Raw genomic sequence first — 18,863 nt, forward strand, 5'->3', positions numbered from 1 at the left:
GGCGTGGCTTCTTTTGTGTGTGCAGCACCCCCACCCACGCTCCATTTTTTGGCCTCCTGGGCCTCAGGGAAGCTCCTGGGTGAAGCAACAAGACAGAGAGGGGGATCCCAGTGTAGCTGATCATCGGAACAGCTGATCATCAGGAGGGGAAAAAAAGAAATATTGGTTCGGCCGAATGGTAGCATTTTTTACTACTGGTTCGCGCGAACCTGGCTGAACCAGTAGAATCAGGAGTGGGATTCAAATTTCTTAACAACCAATTCTGTGGGCATGGCCTAATTTATGGGTGTGGCTTGGTGTTCATGTGACTGAGTGGCGTAGCTTGCTGACTGCTAGGTGGCCATGTGACTGGCAAACGAAATATAAGTGGTCCTCGCTTAATGGCCAGTTGCTTAGCAAGTGTTCTAATTTATGACTGACCTCCCCAGAGCTACTTGACCTGTTTTTGGTGTTTTGACAGCCATGCACACACACACACACACACACACACACACACACACACGACCAGTTACAACATCCCACACAGTCTTGTGACTGAGGTTTTCTATGTTTTTTGCCAGTTTCCAACAATTCCTTGTGGTTTCCAGTTAAAAATGCCCATTGGGGAAAATGGACTTGTTTAACAACCACAGTGTTTGCTTAATGACCACAGGGTTCATTTAATGACCATGGTGTTTGCCTAACCCAGGGGTCTGCAACCTTAAACACTCAAAGAGCTTTCTATTTTCTTTTAAACAGTTATCTCTGTCTCTTGTCTCTTTCTCTCTCTCTCTTTCCCCCCCTCCCTGTCAGCCTTCAAGATTTCCTTCGTTTGCTTTGCATCTTTCGGCTGTCATAAGTAACAGGGGGAGGAGGGGAGACATAGTAATGGGAAGCGAGCTGGAGGTTTTACAAAAAAGAACTGTATAAGTTGGGGGAAAGTTTCTTGCTTATGTTTCTTTCCTATGCTATACTCAAGAGCTGCTCTTTATCAAAATATGTCAAGGTCAACGGACAGAGGCCTCATCACCACCTGGAGATGCCCACATGACATTATATACAACTTTTTATTGGATGGACAGTTTAAACTATTGTGGGTGGGAACATTGCCATCACTTTGTACATGTGATTTACGTGCTCATTTTCTCAGATTCAGAATTACTTTGATGCTACCACTTGATTTCCAGTAAAAGATATATTTTCTCTAATTAATGGAGTCTAACTATTTCTTTCTTGGATTTTGAATGGAACACCAGCTGACACTCCCTCTCTCTCTCTCTCTCTCTGTCCGTGGAGGAGGGGGAAGGAACCTCTGAACTAGTGCTGGGTGGTGGGAATCTGATGAGCCAGTACTGAAGACCAGATGGCTGGCAGGGAGGTTGTCTGTTCTATCTTTTCCTCCATTGTTTCTGTTGTCTCCTCTCTTTCCTGGACTCTGATCTTCCTTCATTATCAGTTGTAGGGTATTTTCTATTTCCCATTGATACCTTGCAATAGGTTTTTTTATCTCTTGGTGATTCTTTGTCATAGTATCCTTAATGCTTTGAAACACCAACACAATTTCTTTTGAAGTCTTACTCATTTCCCCCTGATGGAGCATCTTGTCTTATTTTAGTAAGTCCCGCTCCTACTCAAGAGTAAAAAAAACAATATATTCAAGTCTAATGTTGCTCCTCAGAAAGTTCAATAATCATAGTGTGGCTCTGGAGGGGATGGTGGCTAACTGGGTGGTTTCATCCATGATACTGCCACCAAAGAGCTGTATGACTTTGACTACTTCATCATCACTCTCAGATGATGGTTCAAGGACCCTCTAGCAGACCAGAAAGCAAAGAGAAGAATCATGACCATCTGGCAGGGCAGATTATCGATCATGGCTTACATCCAAGAATTCCAGGGGTTGGCTAGCTGGCTCACAGACTTGCCACAAGACATGGAATGGAATACTTCCAACAAGGCCTCATCCTGGAAGTCCTAATCACCTGCCTGTCCTAGAGGTCACCCAGAACCCTGTACAAGTGGTACATCCTGGCAAGGTGGAGATTGACTTCACCATTATCCACGAAACCATAGAGAGAGGTCTGTGAGCGGGCAGAGTGAGGGAGAAGAGGATGCCTCCAAAGATGAGTAAGGGAGAGTCCAATCCCAAGGAGTACACATGAGTCTGTCTCTTTTGCAGCAGAGAGGGTGATCAGGCAGCCAATTGCTCAAGCACTCAGAGGGGACCTACGACTAAGCACCCCTCATTAAAAAGAGGGAAAGCTATGGCCAAACCCAAGACTACTGCTAGAGAAGGGGACAAAGTTAAAGAGTTTTTCCCCTTCAGTGAGGAGGAAGATAACATGGTGAAGAGCCATGGTCAGAGAGAGTGGCAGCAGTGATGATAATCCACTGGTGATTGGTGTCTCAAAACCAATGGTAGTAAGATTGCAACTAAAAGTAGACTCTTCAAGATGGAAAATGGAATTAGTAACTTTAATAGTCTCTGTATATACTCAATATCTTATAAGCCCAGTTGTAGCGGAGGGGCTTGGAATGCAACTCTGCAAATTAAAAGTACTGATGGCATTCCAACAGTTGGACAACTCCTTAGCAGCTCCTCTAGATTTGTAAGAGAACCCGTGGAGATGAATATCCATGTGGAACCCGTATGTTTCACTGTGGCGCTCAATATGGATATGGCTTTAATTTTGGGATTCACGTGGCTAGAGAAATGGAATTTGGCAGTATGGGTGAGGAAATGTCTAAGTGTCAGGTCCCATTGGGATGCTGCCATTCTGGTGGGAGCGGATTGGGGGGATTCTTTGTGCAGGATTTGATTGTTTTGCTTTGCTATATGTTGTGGGAAATAGGGAGATGGCTTTGAGCCATCTGCTGGAATGAAAAGCACCCCCGCCCAGGCATCAAGTTTGATGGAGACCCCCAGCAGTTGGGTGTCAATTCTCAAAGCATCCCTGAACTGCTCTCGAGTTGCCATGGGCAAGGGAGATGGGAGAGCGAACTTCGTTGCTGCCTGAAGGAGCTGGTATCTCAGTCAAAGCACGGCACATTCCACCCAAATCACCAAGGCCATCTCCATGGGAGCCCACAGTGGCTGGAGGGAGGGACTTTTACAACCCATGAAATTGCTTCATTGGGGAATGTGACTGATGACACATATTGGGAGGAGGGGGAAACAGGGTCAGAGGCAAAGCGGGAATTAACTGAGGTCAGATTTGGCTCCACCTGGTCTGTGCTGGCATGAAACTCCTAATAAATAACTGAGTTTCTTTTGAAGCTTGGCCTGAGACCCCTGATTTAATTTGGGCATCTGTTGGAACTCTGACAGCGAGCCAACTCCCCCCAAACTAATAAAATTGACCAGGACTCCTGAGCCCTGGACTCTCCATCCAGTCCCCAACAGCTGGGGTGCATGGAGAGAAACTCAGGCTACCATGGCAGAGGGCAGATTATCCAGAGAGAACCTGCTTCAGGCGACTCTGAGCAGGGTAGAACTTGCTCCCACCCAAGGAACTTCAGGAACCAGCAACCCGACCAGAGCCAAATTGCAGCCCTCCCTGGACATCAAAGATAAGAGGCCCATCACAATGACTGAAACAAGAAAAGATGAGTATTGGTGGAAAAAAATCCTTAAAGCAGCTGAAGTTGAACTCTCTCATCCCAGAGCCCAGGGCTGAGGAAAACTCCTGAGCAAGCTAGGACTGGGAACATGCCAGACTCCCCAAAACTCTGATGGAACCATTGGGGGGATCTGTAGAAACAGCTTAGGGAGAAATTTGAATGAACTACCCTTTGAAAGGAGGGACTGTCATGCCAACCAAAAGAGGGGGCGGTTACAACTGAGCCCTTTCAAGCAAGGAGAAACAGACGGGAATGCAGCCCCCCTTCTCCACTACCCAGAGGAGAATGAACCCAAGACTGTGGTCCCTGCACGTAACAGGCAAGCCACCCTAGGGGGGTGGCCCCTGCCCTTCCCTTCCTCCAAACTAGAGCTGAAAGGGACTGCCAAACACACCAAGCACAGGTACATGGGGCCCATCATGGCGAGGGAGGAGCAAGGCTGAACGAACCACCATGATTCGGAGGAAATTCAATGGGGACTCAGGTCAAATGACTCTATTCCTTGGCATTGCTAGAGTCCACCTAAAGTGCTATGGCCACCTCTATCCATTGCACAGAGCCATGGTGAATACCATCGACAGGAGGCTAGAGTGAGAAGCAAAGGAATGGCTAGCAGCTCTCCATAAGAGGAGAGCTGCAAGACATCAATGATTTCCTGCAAGAGCTAGAAACCAGATTTGAGAAGGCGGAGGAGGAACCGTACATGGAGGATGAGCTCTGAAATCTAAAGCAGAGGGGGCAACCCATTAAAGAACACATCCATGAATTCAGGAGAGTCATGGGGAAGCTACCTCCTTTGCCAGAACAACTATTAGTTAACTTTTTCAGAATGAGCCTGGACAAGCAAATTGCCCAGATAACCATCTACAGGGACATTCCAAATCAACTCTCTGAGTGGTTCCGAGTGGCCATAAAAGTTGACTGTGGATTGTGTGCAAATGACATGTGGAAACAACTGGATACCAAGGAGAGAGACCAAACAGACTAGAGACCATTCAGTCAATGAGAGATCGCAGCAGCACAGCCGGCCCCAAAACCAACCCTCCCACAAAGCCAGTTGAAATGCTACAAATGTGGAGGGAGGGGCACATCGCCTCGGCATGCACAACCCCAGCTCTGAAAACCAAACCAGAGCCACCACCCATGGCACAACCGAATGAGGCCCCAGGCATGCCACCAACACATCCTGAAAAGCCCTCCATGTCGAGCCCAAAAGTTGACATATGTGTAGCCATTTTAGTTAATGTGGTATTACAGTATTTGCTATCCTTTCTCTTTTCATTTACCCCGTAAGTGAGGTTTCGAGCTCAACACATTTCAGTGGATAGAAGAGGGATAGATAGTGGAGGATGTTTTGGCTAGGTAACATTCTTTCCCCTGGGAACAGGCAGTGTCCCTGCAGATGGCTGAAGGTGGGGTTTCGAGTCACTGGAATAGAATAGAATAGAATAGAATAGAATAGAATAGAATAGAATAGAATACCTTTATTGTCATTGCATTCCCTGAATACAATGAAATTTGAAAGCTACTCCAGCACAGTGCCCCAAACACCACATCACAATCACACTACAGAGTATTTAAAAATTAAAATAATAATAATAATAAAAAACCTAGTCTAAAACCTATTTAAAACATTTAATAAGTTAGATAGTTTAAAAATGCCACTATATACATAGGACTAAATCACAAATGTACTGTTTGATTCAAGACAACTACTGCCTTGGAAAATAAACTGTTTCTCAATCTATTAGTCCTCATTTTAAGACACCTATAATGCCTCCCTGATGATAACATGAAATATGAATGACCAGGATGACAACAGTCTGTGGAGATTTTTAGTGTTCTAGAGAGAAGTCTGGTCTTCACAATCTCTTCCAAAGAAGAAAGAGAGCAACCGATGATTTTTTGTGCTGTGTTTATAACTCTCTGGAGCATCTTCTTATCCACTGCAGAGCATCCAGCTTACCACACCATTACACAGTATGCCAAAATGCTCTCGATGGTAGAACAGTAAAAAGTAACCAGCAACTTCTTACCCAGGCCACTCTTTTTCAGCAAGAAAGTGCAGGTGCTCTTGGGCCTTCTTTGCAGTGGCCATAGTGTGGACCGACCACGTAAGGTTGTCGGAAATATGAGTTCCTAGAAATTTAAAACTATGAACTCTTTCCACACAATCTCCATTAATATATAGTGGGAGATGCTCTGTTTTGCATCTTCTGAAGTCTATAATCAATTCTTTGGTCTTTTTGATGTTCAGGGTGAGGTTATGACTCTTGCACCACAAGACCAATCTGAGAACCTCTGACCTATAGGCCGTCCCGTCTCCTCCTGATACGAGTCCCACCAACATGGTGTCATCTGCAAATTTTATTATAGAGTTAGTGGGACAAGAGGGAGTGCAGTTGTAGCTGTAGAGTGAATACAAAAGGGGGCTCACCACACAGCCCTGTGGAAAGCCAGTGCTGAGAACAAGAATGGAGGAAAAATAGCTGCCAATCTTAATGGTTTGGGGTCTGTTAGTAAGAAAGTCCCTTATCCAACAGCAGATGTGAGAGGAGAGGCACTGGAGGTGCTAGACTGAATGCTGATTGGGGAATGTGACTTTGGCGGGTTGTTTCTAACTTTCAATATTATAGGGTGTAATTCTGGGGTTGGATCAGATCTGGAATTACAACAGACTTTGCCAATTTGATGTATACCTAAATAAAAGGAATTTGTTTTGGAAAATGGACTTTGCAAGTTTCTTTTTGAATCTGTAGAGGTCCGTCCTAATCCAGTTGAAGAGGGTGGGGGACTCCAGCCAACGATGACCAATTGCCGGGTCCTTATGACAGTGAGGACAATGGTGAAGATGATCCAATGGTGAGTGAATCGATCCACCCCTTCGTCCTTCCTATATGTCTCACAGCCCCAAAGACAGGGACCCAGGGCACTTTTCAAGCCCTAATGGACTCAGGTTGCACTAGATCAGGTACCGGTACCGGTCTGTGGATCATTTTGTACCGGACCAAAAAGAATGAATAATCGTGATTAAAATATATATAAAAATATGTTTTTGCTTCCGGGTGTCTTATTTTGAAAGACAACCACTTCTGCCCTCGCCTAGCTTCCACGCTTGACTCTTTGGCGCGTATTTATCCTGCATCAGCAATGCAAGCTAGCCCTCGCAAAATGAGCCAAAAACAGAGTTCACTGGAGAGTTTTTTTGGAAAGGGTAAGTTATGGGCTAATCGCTTATTTATTTACTGTTATTGGAACCTTCACGCCCCTACCCGGTCCTTGAAAAAGTGTTTCTGCGTGAAACTGGTCCGTGGTACAAAAAAGGTTGGGGACCACTGCACTAGATGCCTGATTAACCTAGCCATGGTTCTGAAACTGTGGATTAGAGTGAAGAGACTGGCCCACCTGATCAGATTCGAACAGGTTGATGGGGAGGATCCTATGCCACCCATCTAACTGAATCAGTGAAGCTTGAGCTAGCAATTCTGGGAAGCAATTCAATTCATAATAGCCACTAAAATGACAGATATGGTCATACTGGGGCTCTCTTGGCTAGACAAGTGGGGCCCGACAATCTGGTGGGAAGGGGACACCCAGAGGCTGAGGATAGCTAGGGGGCCCAAACCCCACCCACACCAGCAAATTGAACCATCACCCATGTAGGAACCCCCCGCAAAGGCCCCTCCAGAACTTTTGGCAGCCACCTCGACAAAACCCCAGAGGTCAAACAGATCCCTAAAGACTATCAGGACCTTGTGAAAGTATTCAGCAAGGCCGAGTGCAATGTTGGCAACCCCCATTAACACATAAGCAACTTCAAAGTTTCCTGGCTTTTGCAAATTTTTATAGACAATTCATTCCTTCTTTTGCAGAGGTACTAAAACCGGTCCTTCTCTGACCAAACCAAAACCTAACCAACCTCTCGCTTGGACAATGGACTGTCAAAAATCCTTTGAAACTTTAAAGCGCCTTTTCACAGCAGAGACTATCCTCCAATATCCAGATCCAAATAAATCCTTTGTAGTTCAAGCCAATGCCAGTGATGTGGCTGTAGCAGCTGTGCTACTTCAAAAGAACTGTCAAAACCCGCTGATGCCTTGTGTTTATGTGTCAAAGAAGTTGACTGACACCGAATGCAGATGGGCACTTTGGGAAAAGGAGGCTTTTGCTGTGCAATGGGCTCTCCTATCTTGAAGACATTTTCTGGAGGGAGTTAAGGAGCCTTTTGAGGTGTGGACTGATCACAAAAACCTCGAGGCTCCGAAGACTCCTCAAAAACTTTCCCCTAAACAAGTTCACTGGGCTCAATATTTTAAGCACTTTAGTTTCAAACTAAGATATATTCCAAGGGGAAAAAAAACCTATTGGCTGATGCCTTCTCCAGAAAACCCCAATTTGACAGCCAATGAGAGGAGAAAGTGTGTGCCATGATCTCTGAAGCCCAGCCAGCAGCCCAAGCAACCACTAGAGTGCAAGCCAAACATTGTTCCAACCTTCCTGGAGACAAATTGACAGCAGATTTAAAAGCTGCGCTGTCAAATGATGCATGGTTTAATGAAAACCAGATGGACTTAACTTTGAGGGAAGGGTTGGCTTCGAAAGGAAGTAAAATCTATGTGCATGAGACTAATGGTGTTAAAGTGGAATCATTTTAACTAGGGGGACATTTTGGATTTCTAAAAACCCTCCATTTAGTGAGCAGACAGTTTTGGTGGCCAAAGATGAAAACCGACAGAGGACTATGTAAAAAGCTGATCAATTTGTGCAACCATGAAAAACAGAACAGGGAAACTGTCTGGGTTTCTCCAACAAGTAGCTGAACCAACAAAACCCTGGGAGGAGTTTATTGTTGAACTCCCAGGCAGCAGTGGGAATACAGTGAATTGGACTGTCATTGACTTAATGAAGTCCTGTATGAACATTTATTCAAGGGGGTCTTCATCTATTTGATTGACATCTTAATTTATATGAAAACCATGGAGGAGCATACAAAGCTGGTAGAGACTGCTCTGCAAAAGTTATTGGTAGCACAGTTGTATATGAAACTTTCCAAATTTCACCAATCCAAATTGGACTATCTAGGTTACCGGGACTCCCATGAGGGAGTGGAGATGGAGCTAGAAAAGGTGCAAGCAGTACTGGAATGGGAGGTGCCACACACCTGAAGGCAATTGCAGAGCTTCCCTGTCTTCATGAACTTTTATAGACAATTCATTCCCACTTTACTCAAATTGCTTTGCCATCAACCAACTTGTTAAAAACTAAACAGGAGGGAGGTCTAAATCCAGAACCCCTCTCAAATGGTCCATGGAATGCCAGAAGGCTTTTGAGAAACTCAAGTGATTATTCTCAGCTGAACTAATTCTGAAACCCCCAACCCCCATAAGCCTTTTGTCATACAGGCAGATACAAGCAATGTAGCAATTGGAGTGGCCTTGCAATCATGTGCTTACATCTCTCCAAAACTATCTGAGGCCGAATGTAGATGGACAGTTTGGAAAAAAGAGGCTTATGTGGTAAGATGGGCATTACTCACATGGGACACTTCCTGGAAGGGAACAACAAACCTTTCAAAGTCTGGACTGATCATAAAGAAAGGTCTAGAAGTGTTAAACCCTCCCCCAAAAGCTGTCCCCTAAAGTGAGGTGGGAGCAATACTTCAATTGATTTAACATTATGTTAAAGTATTTGCCTGGGGGAAGAAACTTTCTAGCAGATGGCTTCTCCAGAATGCCTCAGTGTAATAGTACCAAGAAGGAGGTGGTGGATGTCATCATTTCCTCCAATCAAATAGCATCACTGGTCACCACCAGAGTCCAGTACAAAGCACTGCCTGATTTGGCTGAGGATTGGGATTTTTACCTGGGAATAAAAATAGCCCTGCTCCAAGATGAATGGTTTTTAAAAAAACAAGGAAAACATATGCATGCGCAATGGACTTGCATGGGTGGTCAGCAAACTGTATGAGCCAGCCAGCCAGCCAGCCAGCCAGCCAGCCAGCCAGCCAGCCAGCCAGCCAGCCAAAGGCTCTTAGTCTTGCAGAGAAGCCATGACTCTAAAACCACAGGACATTTTGGTTTCATTAAAACCCTATATCTGGTCCAGCATCAATTTTGGTGGTGGGGCATGGAAAAGGATGTAGAAGCTAAATGGCTAGTTGCCCTATATGTGCAGCAGCAAAAAGGATGATGAGCAAGCCATGGTGGTTATTACAGCAAATGGCTAACCCATCAGCATCTTGGAAAGAAATCTCAGTGTATTTTATTGTTGAGCTACCTGAAAGTTCTAGGAACACAGTAAATTGGGTTACCACTGACCTTTTTTCAAAACAAGCACATGTCATGGTGTGCCCAAAGATCCCTTCTGCACAAACCCTGGCAAAACTCTTTGTGCAATACATTTATTATCTGCCTCGGGCTCCCAAAAGAATTATCTCTGATAATGAATTGCAATTCACCTCTCAATTCCGACAATTACATGGGAAATTATGTGGGACTATTCAAGGTCTTAGCTCCTCCCATCATTCTCAGACTAATGGTGCCTATGAACATACCAATGTAAATTGCAGGGAGGTCAAATTAGATTTCATTTAGGGCTGCATCAGGGTTGTGTTTGACCTGGGAGGGCTGGTGTGTGTGGCTGGGGGGGCATGGGCAGGGGGGGCATGACAGCACTCTGCCTCCTGCAGGACTCTGCCAGCCAAAACGGGGCACAGGGGTTAATTACAAAATGTGGGCTTTGCTTTGTGACATCCAGATCCAGTGAGCAAGGGGTGTGAACTGCACAGAAAATACACTTTTGTTTAGTTATGAAGAAATATCCCCAAAGTCAGATGTACACTAAATGAAGACTGACTTTTAGCTACACATCTTCCCAGCAAACAGCAAATTTTGAAGCTCCAGGTAAAGAGGATTCATTTTAGAATGAGTAACCACAGTTTGCATGTTGGAGGTTTCTAAAGGAATGCTGGGAAACTCTGTATTTTAAAGAACATTTGAGGGATGGGCACAGAATAGCCCTTCTCTGCCTGAGGCTGTAGAGACCTGGCACCAATCAAAACACTTTTTGTGAAGCAACTGATCAACACTGACAGGGCAAGCCACTAGTATATGAAAGAGAAAACTCCATTCCCTTCTGGTACTGATGATGTTACCTAGTTTGGTAATGAAACATCTGCAAGAAAACCATCAAGCTCAGAGAGCACCAAGGACCCCACAGTTCAACCAGGGGTGGGATTTTACCAGTTTGGACTGGTTCTATAGAACCAGTTGTTATGATTCTGCGCAGTTCAGAGAACTGGCAAATCGTGCCCCTGGCTGGCCCCGCTCCTCTCTGCCTGCCCCTCCCCTCCCCACCCAGTGAGTCCTTATCGCACATGCGCGCCATCATGTGCATGCCCAACATTTTGGACTGCGTTCTCCCCTGCCCTGTCACTCCTTAAGGAATTTCCCCCCCCCCGACGATCAGCTGTTTCGATGATCAGCTGTGCCTGGATCCCCCTCACTGTCTTACTGCTTCACCCAGGAGGCTTTCCTGAGGCCCAGGAGGCAAAAAGGGTTGCACAGGGTGGGTGGGAGCACAGGGTGGGAGCTGCATCCCCCTGCGCTCTGTTTTTTGCCTTCCTGGGCCCCAGGGAAGCTCCCTGGGAGCAAAAACACCCCCCAGGAGACTTCCCTGAGGCCCAGGAGGCCCAAAAATTGGGTGCAAAATCCTAATCCAGAACCACACCCCAGCGCAATCATAATGCAAAATCCTCACTCCAGCCTCACCTCAGAGGAATCAAAATGCAAATTCTTCACCCCACCTCAGAGCAACCATAATTCCCTTACTAACCAGCTTTCCACATTCTCCTGAGTGCAGGGCAACAAAAGAAGACCATGAGACTATCAGTTTAAAAAAATGCAATCAGACCTCCCAACTTCTCAGGGAAAAAAGATCTCACAAAATTAGAAGATTTGATCGAACTTTTTTTTTTACTGGTAGCCCCATGGTCTTCTTTTGTTGCCCTGCATGCTGAAGAACAGAGCTTGAAAGCAGGTTAGCGAGGGAAATGTGGTTGCTGCAGGACTTTGCAAGAGGCCGTCTAGGCCAAAAACAGGGTGCGGGGAGGCACATGTCCCATGGTCCATTTTTGCTAGCAGAGGTGCCATGGTCCTTTGCTATTTCCAGGCCAACCTCATGGGCCAGATCTAAGTATCCCATGGGCCGGATCCGGCCCGTGGGCCTTGAGTTTGACACCCCTGGTGTATCGGAACAGTACTTGATGTGTTATGTCAACTATCAGCAGCATAATTGGGCAGACCTGCTCCCATTTGCAGAGATGGTATATAACAATGCAGTACATAGCAGCACTGGCTTTGTCCCTTCCTGAGTTGTAACTGGCAGAGACTTCGTTGCCCTGCCAGAACTCCCACAGGAGGCACCTAAGTGCCTCTCCCTAATAGAATAGCAGAAACAATTGCAAATTACATGGCCAGTACTTCACCAGGTATTGGCTGAGACCAGATAAACATATAAGAAATATGCTGACAAAAACACAATCCTGCAGAAAAAAATTGAAGTAGAGGATGAAATTTATTTGTCTACCAAGTATCAACAGTCTAGACAACCTTCATAAAAGCTTGGATCAAAATTTTGGATGAAAAGCTTGGGGGCTGGGGGCTGGACTAGAAAACCTCCAAGATCCCTTCCAATTTTGTTATTCTGTACTGTTGTGTCAATTTGTCAGATTTTTATACCTGTTTCTCTTTGAGTAGAAGCAACTTTTGATCCTTGATGACAAAGTAACGTTCCTGAAATTTGTTTCCCAGAAGCTTAGCCAATTCCTCACGGCATTTCAAAAGACCATATTTTGGGCTCTCACGTTTAGTATCTACAGCAAAATAGAGACATTGAAAATGTTTTATAAAGTGAAGTTATATTTCAAATACCAGGCAAATTAGTTATAGAATCATTATTTAGTAGTTATGTGACAAGACATGTGACATCTTTTTAATTTCACGATTCTTTGCTAAATCTGAATATCTTTTTCTAAGGAAAGTTGGCAATGGGAATAGATACATCCTGTGGAGCTCCTGAAGATGGCTGTTGAAGTGGTTGGATGCCTACTTGTTGCTGTCTGCTATAAGCCTTCTTTCTTTAGTGACCAGGGGAGCGATTGACCAGCCATGTAGTTCTGCTGTTAAGCAGCCTCCAGTCTTGGTGTCTCTCCTCCATCTCAGGAGCAATGCAAAGCAAAATGTTTTGAAATGAAAGCTTATCAAAGAGAGATCCAACCTAGAATTAAGGAGAAATTTCCTGTCAGAACAACTAATCAATGGTAAAGCTTGCCTCTCCAAGTTGTGGGTGCTCGATTGCTGGAGATTTTCTAAAAAAGATTGGACAAGCATTTGTCTGGAATGGAATAGCTTGGAAGTTGGACTAGAAGACCTGAAAGGTCCCTTCCACTCTGTTATTCTGTTAATTCTTGGGTAAATACAATCATCAACATCAAAAAGATTTCACATTGCTGTTTTAGTGAGAGATGATAGATACTGGAAAACATGCATTGTATGACTTATTCCTCCTCCATAAAATACTTTTGGACATACTCTTATATTATCAGGCCAGCTATGTCAGTACTATCTTCCCTATAACACCTTTCCAAATTTTCAGTCAGAAATCAACTTAGCCTTATACGCAAGGAACAAAGTTCAAATCTATTTCTATACAGACAGTAATGCTATAGAAAATGTTCTGATGATTTTAAAACAGTAACAAGTATATTTATCTCTTAAATAATAGGCTCACTCACCTGTGAAAAGGCAGCTTCCTTGCTCGATGGACACCTTTTTCACAAGTAAATATGCAGAGCTGGGTTTTGGTAACTTGCACCACTGTAGGGCCTGCTCTAGAACTTTCTCCTTGGGATGCAAAGGACGCTCTGAAAAATGATGTTCAGAAAAAGAGTCCAAAGTTTAGTATATGCAGGTATCAGGAGGCAGCCAGGAAACTAAACATCAGAAGTATGTTAAAGATATGGTGTATTATATCTTTATGCTGGGACAAACAGAATATCTGATAGAAAAACTGACCCAGACTCTTGAGGTTGAAAAGGACTGGATGAGGAAGAACAAACTCAGATGGGTTGTGGCAAACCACCATGCTGTGACCTATTCACAACTGAGCCATGTGAGTGGCATGCTGGTATGCATGGCATGCATGGATATGCATGCTGTTCAACTTGTCCACCATTCATGCAATTGAGCTGCACTTGTGCATGTCAGCCTGCCACTTGCATGGCCCAATTCTCCTCTCTACCACTTGCCAGGCCACCAAGCTGCAAAGGTTGGGGACTGCTGTTGTAGAAGGTATACTTGCTACTGGTAGGTTTCAGGATCTAATTTAAAATGCTGGCTATCAAATGTAAGTTTGTTTATAGCCCATAACTTTATTTTGAGGTATGGCATATCATTTAACAACCATTCAAAGTTGCCAACAGATCTCCCAAACACTATATACAACCCCGTTTCAAAGTTACAAAGCCTACACTGCTCCCATGTCATTTGCATTTTGAACAATTGCAAAGATACTGCAGTGTGCCCACCCACCTAGTCCCCCACTCTATTCTGCCCTGCCAGATCCCCACAGGCACAGGGCCTGCTTTTCCACCTGACAGGTTTCCACAGGCCTCTTCCTACAACCCCCTCACAATTGCTCACTTACTTTCTAAAGATTTCCAGAGCCTAAGAGCTGGGGAAAGAGAAGGAGAACAGGCCACTCTGTTGCTAGGCCACATGACACAAATATCATAAGCTGCATCTTTTTCTGAGTTGCAAATTGCTTCAACCCAGCTACCTGTGTTGTGGTTTGCTGGCAGCCGGTACAGATGGCAGTGGAATTGGACAGTGGGGAAGAACAGAGACCAGTCAAGGAGTCTGGAGAGGACTCAGACAAGGGTCCTGCATCTGATGCAGAGATGGGCCAGGACCATCTGGAGTGGGGTGCTGCCTTTGGAGCCTTCAGAGTCTGGCAGCAGCAAGGCAGAGCACCCAGGGGAGCCTGTTCCCAGTGCATGTGTGCGCAGAGCTGCTAGAAGGCAAGAGCAGCTGAAACAAAAGGGACGACTCGGGAGTAAGGCTGGGAGGTGCTTACCTCTCCCATAAGGTATAAAGGTCAGGCCAAGATGATGAAACCTTTGCAGGAAGCAAAGTAGTTCGATCAGTTCAGAGTCATTTCTGAAGCTCTTTGTCCTTCAGTTGGTTTTTTGTACTTCTGTTGGTTCATTTGATACTTCTGTTTTTGGCAGCACTTCACAGAACTGAAAGGTGTGTGCTTATCTTGGGGGACTGTTTGAGATTAATTCCAGCTGGGAATGAAAACAATTCCCAGCACTGAATTAAAATAAGTCTTGTTTTTAAAATAAGTGTGTACATAATTATGATTTAGGAAGCCTGGGTCAGAACAACCTGTGCAGCCTAGCAATGAAGCAGTTTGCAGCTGAACAGCATGATTGGCTGGCTTGGAAAATGATGTCCACTTGTGGAATCCAAGCAATGGACACCTGTACTTTGTGAAGAAAAGCTTAATTCACCAGAAGAGGCAGCCAGTTTTCCTCCCTGCTGATAAACGTAGTTCAGATTTCAAACCAGCAGAGAGTTACTTCCCCTCTCTCAGTGCTAGCTAGCATAGTGCAGGGTGGGAAGGGAAAAGGGCTACCTTTAAAATAAAATACGGGATAATCATACAGCCTTAAATGTATACAGAGAAAAAAGAAACAAAGTGTTTTACTGACCTAGCTCTCCATTTTCTAAAACTTCAAAGGTCAGCCAAAGATCTCGACTAGCTGTTACATTTCTCATCTTAAGCACTTGATTTGTCAGTTCTTCTGCTCTCATTTTGGGAGAAACCTGTAGGGTAATTAAGAAATAATTTTCAGTCAATCCATAGTACAGTGTATATATTAATACTTCTTTGTCATAAAAAATCAATGATGCCTTAGTGATAGTTATGAACCCCTTTTCTCCACTCAAGAGTGCCCTGGGCAGTTTACACAAAGACACTCTCTATTACTTACCTTAAGAGTAACACAATAGTCAGGATTTTTCTGCTCCAGATATACTTCCAAGATAATATCGCCAGCCTGTGAGAGCTGTAGAGAGAAAAACTGAGGTTGGAGCAATGAATGGTAGAAAAACATAATTGGGCAAAACCAGAAATGCTTCAGTAGCAGTTCCAGTTTCTTTAACTTGTTCTTTTAATTTCACTCCTAGTAAATAGCTACACAGTTTCTTAATCAATCTCTCATCAGTACCTGTTAAAATTTCATCCAGTTCAGTAAGTTCACTATAAAACCCTTCTGTTTTACAAAAATTTTGGATATAGCATCAATTTGGAAGATTGGGAAAACCTATGGATAATAAATTATAAATTTTATTGACAACTTACAAAGAGAAGTTGTACAAAATGTTTTATTGTTGGCACTTACCACCAGCAAGACTTGCAAAAATGTTCCTCAATAATTCAGCAAGCTGTTGGAAATGTGGCTATGAGCAGGGAAGCTACTACCATATGTGGTGGACCCAGGGGTGGGATTCAAATTTCTTAACAACCGGCTCTGTGGGTGTGGCCTAATTTTTGGGTGTGGCTTGGTGGTCATGTGACTGGGTGGGCACAGCTTGTATGTAAATATTATAAATATTTATATAAACATTTATTTTTTTATTTAAAAAAAGCAACTTTTAACTTAGAGATCTATCTATCTGCAGTCGGCTAGTTGAGTCTGCACTGAAAAGCTTCAGTCCTAAGGAAGGTTTGGCTCTGCTTTTAGATTAGCTAGAAAGCAAGAAATCTAAGGATTTCCTGCTCTTTAGCTAATCTAAATCTCCTGGCAGAGCAGAACAGCTGATGATTAAGAAAAAAAAGAAAAAATAGCAACTTACCAAACTAGGCACGTTGGATGGCTCACATGCCAGGTAAGGAGTGTTTGGGTGGGGAGGGGAGGGGCCAGCCAGTGGAGCGATTTGCTGGTTCTTCGAACTGGGGACAATCGTACGTGCAACATTTGCAAGAAATCATCAGCTGTGCCGCCTGGACAGCTGACAAGCGCTGTGCTCTGGTGCACAGCATTTGAAAATCCTCATTTCCTGCTTTTACAACCTCAGCTGTGTTGCGCAAAGCAGCTGAGGAGGAAAAAGCAGGGAATAAAGCGGGGTCACCAACCTTTTGGACCTCAGGGACCACCAAACTCATAATTTTAAACCACAGGGACCACTAATATGAATTTTGACTGACAGTGGCTTTCTGATGTTGGTGGGAGAGGGAGAAAGAGAGAGATCTGATCTAACTTCTCTCTCTCTCTCTCTCCGTCCCTCCCTCCCTCTCTCTCTCTCTCTCACACACATACACACACAAACACACAGAGGCAGGGGTGGGATTCAAATTTCTTAACAACCGGTTCTGAGGGTGTGTCCTAATTTGTGGGTGGGGCTTGGTGGTCATATGACTGGCTGGGCATGGCTTTTATGCAAATATTATAAATATTTATATAAATATTGATTTTTGTATAAAAAAGAGCAACTTTTACCCAAAATCAGGCAAAGCCGGCAGGCAGATTGAGTTGCTCACAGAATCACAGATTCATTCAGAGATCTATCTATCTGGCATCGGTTAGCTGAGTTTGTCACATAAAATTTGCTTGCAAGTAAACTCATAAAATTTACTAGCAAGCAAACTCACAAAATTAACTCACAACACACCATATATGTAAATATTGATTTTTTTATAAACAAAAAGAGCAACTTTTACCCAAAATTAGGCAAAGCAGGCAGGCAGATTGAGTTGCTCACAGAATTTCAAATTTACTTAGAGATCTGTGTTTCTGCCATCGGCTAGTTGAGTATGCATTGCTTCAGTCCTAAAGAAGGTTTCAAAGATCTAAAGATTAGCTAGAAAGCAAGAAATCCATCGGTTTCCTGCTTTCTAGCTAATCTAAATCTCTCAGAATAGCTAATGGAAAAAGGAAAAATAGCAACCTAGCAGGCAAGTTTGCTGGGTAATGAGTGAGTGGGTGCGGAGGGTTCCCGCAGGCCATGTGGGTGGCGCAGCCTTGTGTTTCTGCTCAGGCTGGATTAATTGCTTTGGGAGGTGCTCTGGGAGTGACATTTTTCTGCGGACCACCAAAATTTTCTCACCGGTTGGTGACTGCTGGAATAAAGGTCAGCCTAGAGCCTGGACAGGCGGGTGGGCCAAACACTGAACCGGTTTGGTGTCAGCTGCTTTTTGCAGCTACAGGATCTATAGAACCGGGCCAAACCAGTAGTATTCCACCCCTGGGTGGACCTGCCCAAAAGCAAAAAAATATTGCAGGAAAATTAAAAATTGGTTGGGAGAAATCACAAAAATTAAAATTGAGATGAAACCAGAGATATTTTTATTAGGAATCCTAAAACAGAAAATTAGTAAAAAAATATATACATAATACTTCATATATTTATAGCAGCAACGCTCACCTTTGCTCAAAATTGGAAATGCGAAAACACTCCCCCCCCCCCAATTCATGATCATAAAGAAAACCTTGAAATGTGCAGAAATGGAAAGGCTACCAATGGAACTCGGAAACGAAGAGGAGTCAGAATACTATGAGATTTGGAACTTATGATATAGTTGGCTGGAAGATAGACAAGAAAGGAATAAAAAGTCAAATAAAAGGATACGATAGAAATTGGTAATATTATATATAAATTTATTTGTGATAAATAATTCGAATAAAATTCTGTATTATATGTCAATAAATGAATGACCATTTGATACAATGAGAGAGCTGTCAATTAGAGTGAACACTGTATTTGCTTATGTTGCAACAAATGGAATGTTTTGATTTTACTGTATTTATATACATTTATTTTAATAAAGTATTTAAAAAAATTTTTAAAAAAAGATGAGGAGTGTGGGAGGCAAATTAAAAAATGGATAAGAATAGAAGCATTAAGGAGGAGAAGAAATGATGTGTAGGAAATTGCCCTTTAAACTTCAATTGATTACAGTTTAGAGAGGCAGAAATAAAATTAGAGGGAAAATATTAGAACATAAATTGCTTACAGAATGAATAAAAATAATAGAAAGATTAGAAGTTTATAGATATTAGACAGTTCCTTTTATGTATGTTTCACATTAACAATGTTAGTGCGAACTGGATTAATATGAATGGAAAGTTAAATTTGTTTAGATATGATAGAGAAATATTTAGATTAAACAAGGAAAACACAGAAAATATTTTTTTAAAA

The 18,863-nt window shown here is 43.5% G+C and overlaps 1 protein-coding gene across 1 annotated transcript in view; it reads right to left on the minus strand.

Annotated features, from left to right (window-relative positions):
* The window catches only part of ARAP3 (ArfGAP with RhoGAP domain, ankyrin repeat and PH domain 3), a 185,556-nt gene that overhangs the window by 49,728 nt on the left and 116,965 nt on the right, over positions 1–18,863 (minus strand). The window contains exons 25-28 of the mRNA XM_026718719.2: positions 15,656–15,730; positions 15,374–15,488; positions 13,394–13,522; positions 12,339–12,472 (exon numbers count right to left, since the gene is read on the minus strand). Of these exons, the coding sequence (XP_026574504.2) occupies positions 12,339–12,472; positions 13,394–13,522; positions 15,374–15,488; positions 15,656–15,730 (453 nt within the window). The remainder of the gene's footprint in view (positions 1–12,338; positions 12,473–13,393; positions 13,523–15,373; positions 15,489–15,655; positions 15,731–18,863) is intronic.

This window comes from Pseudonaja textilis, chromosome 3, assembly GCF_049901715.1.
Source record: "Pseudonaja textilis isolate UNSWEBS1 chromosome 3, rPseTex1.2, whole genome shotgun sequence".
NCBI classification, from domain to species: Eukaryota; Metazoa; Chordata; class Lepidosauria; order Squamata; family Elapidae; genus Pseudonaja; species Pseudonaja textilis.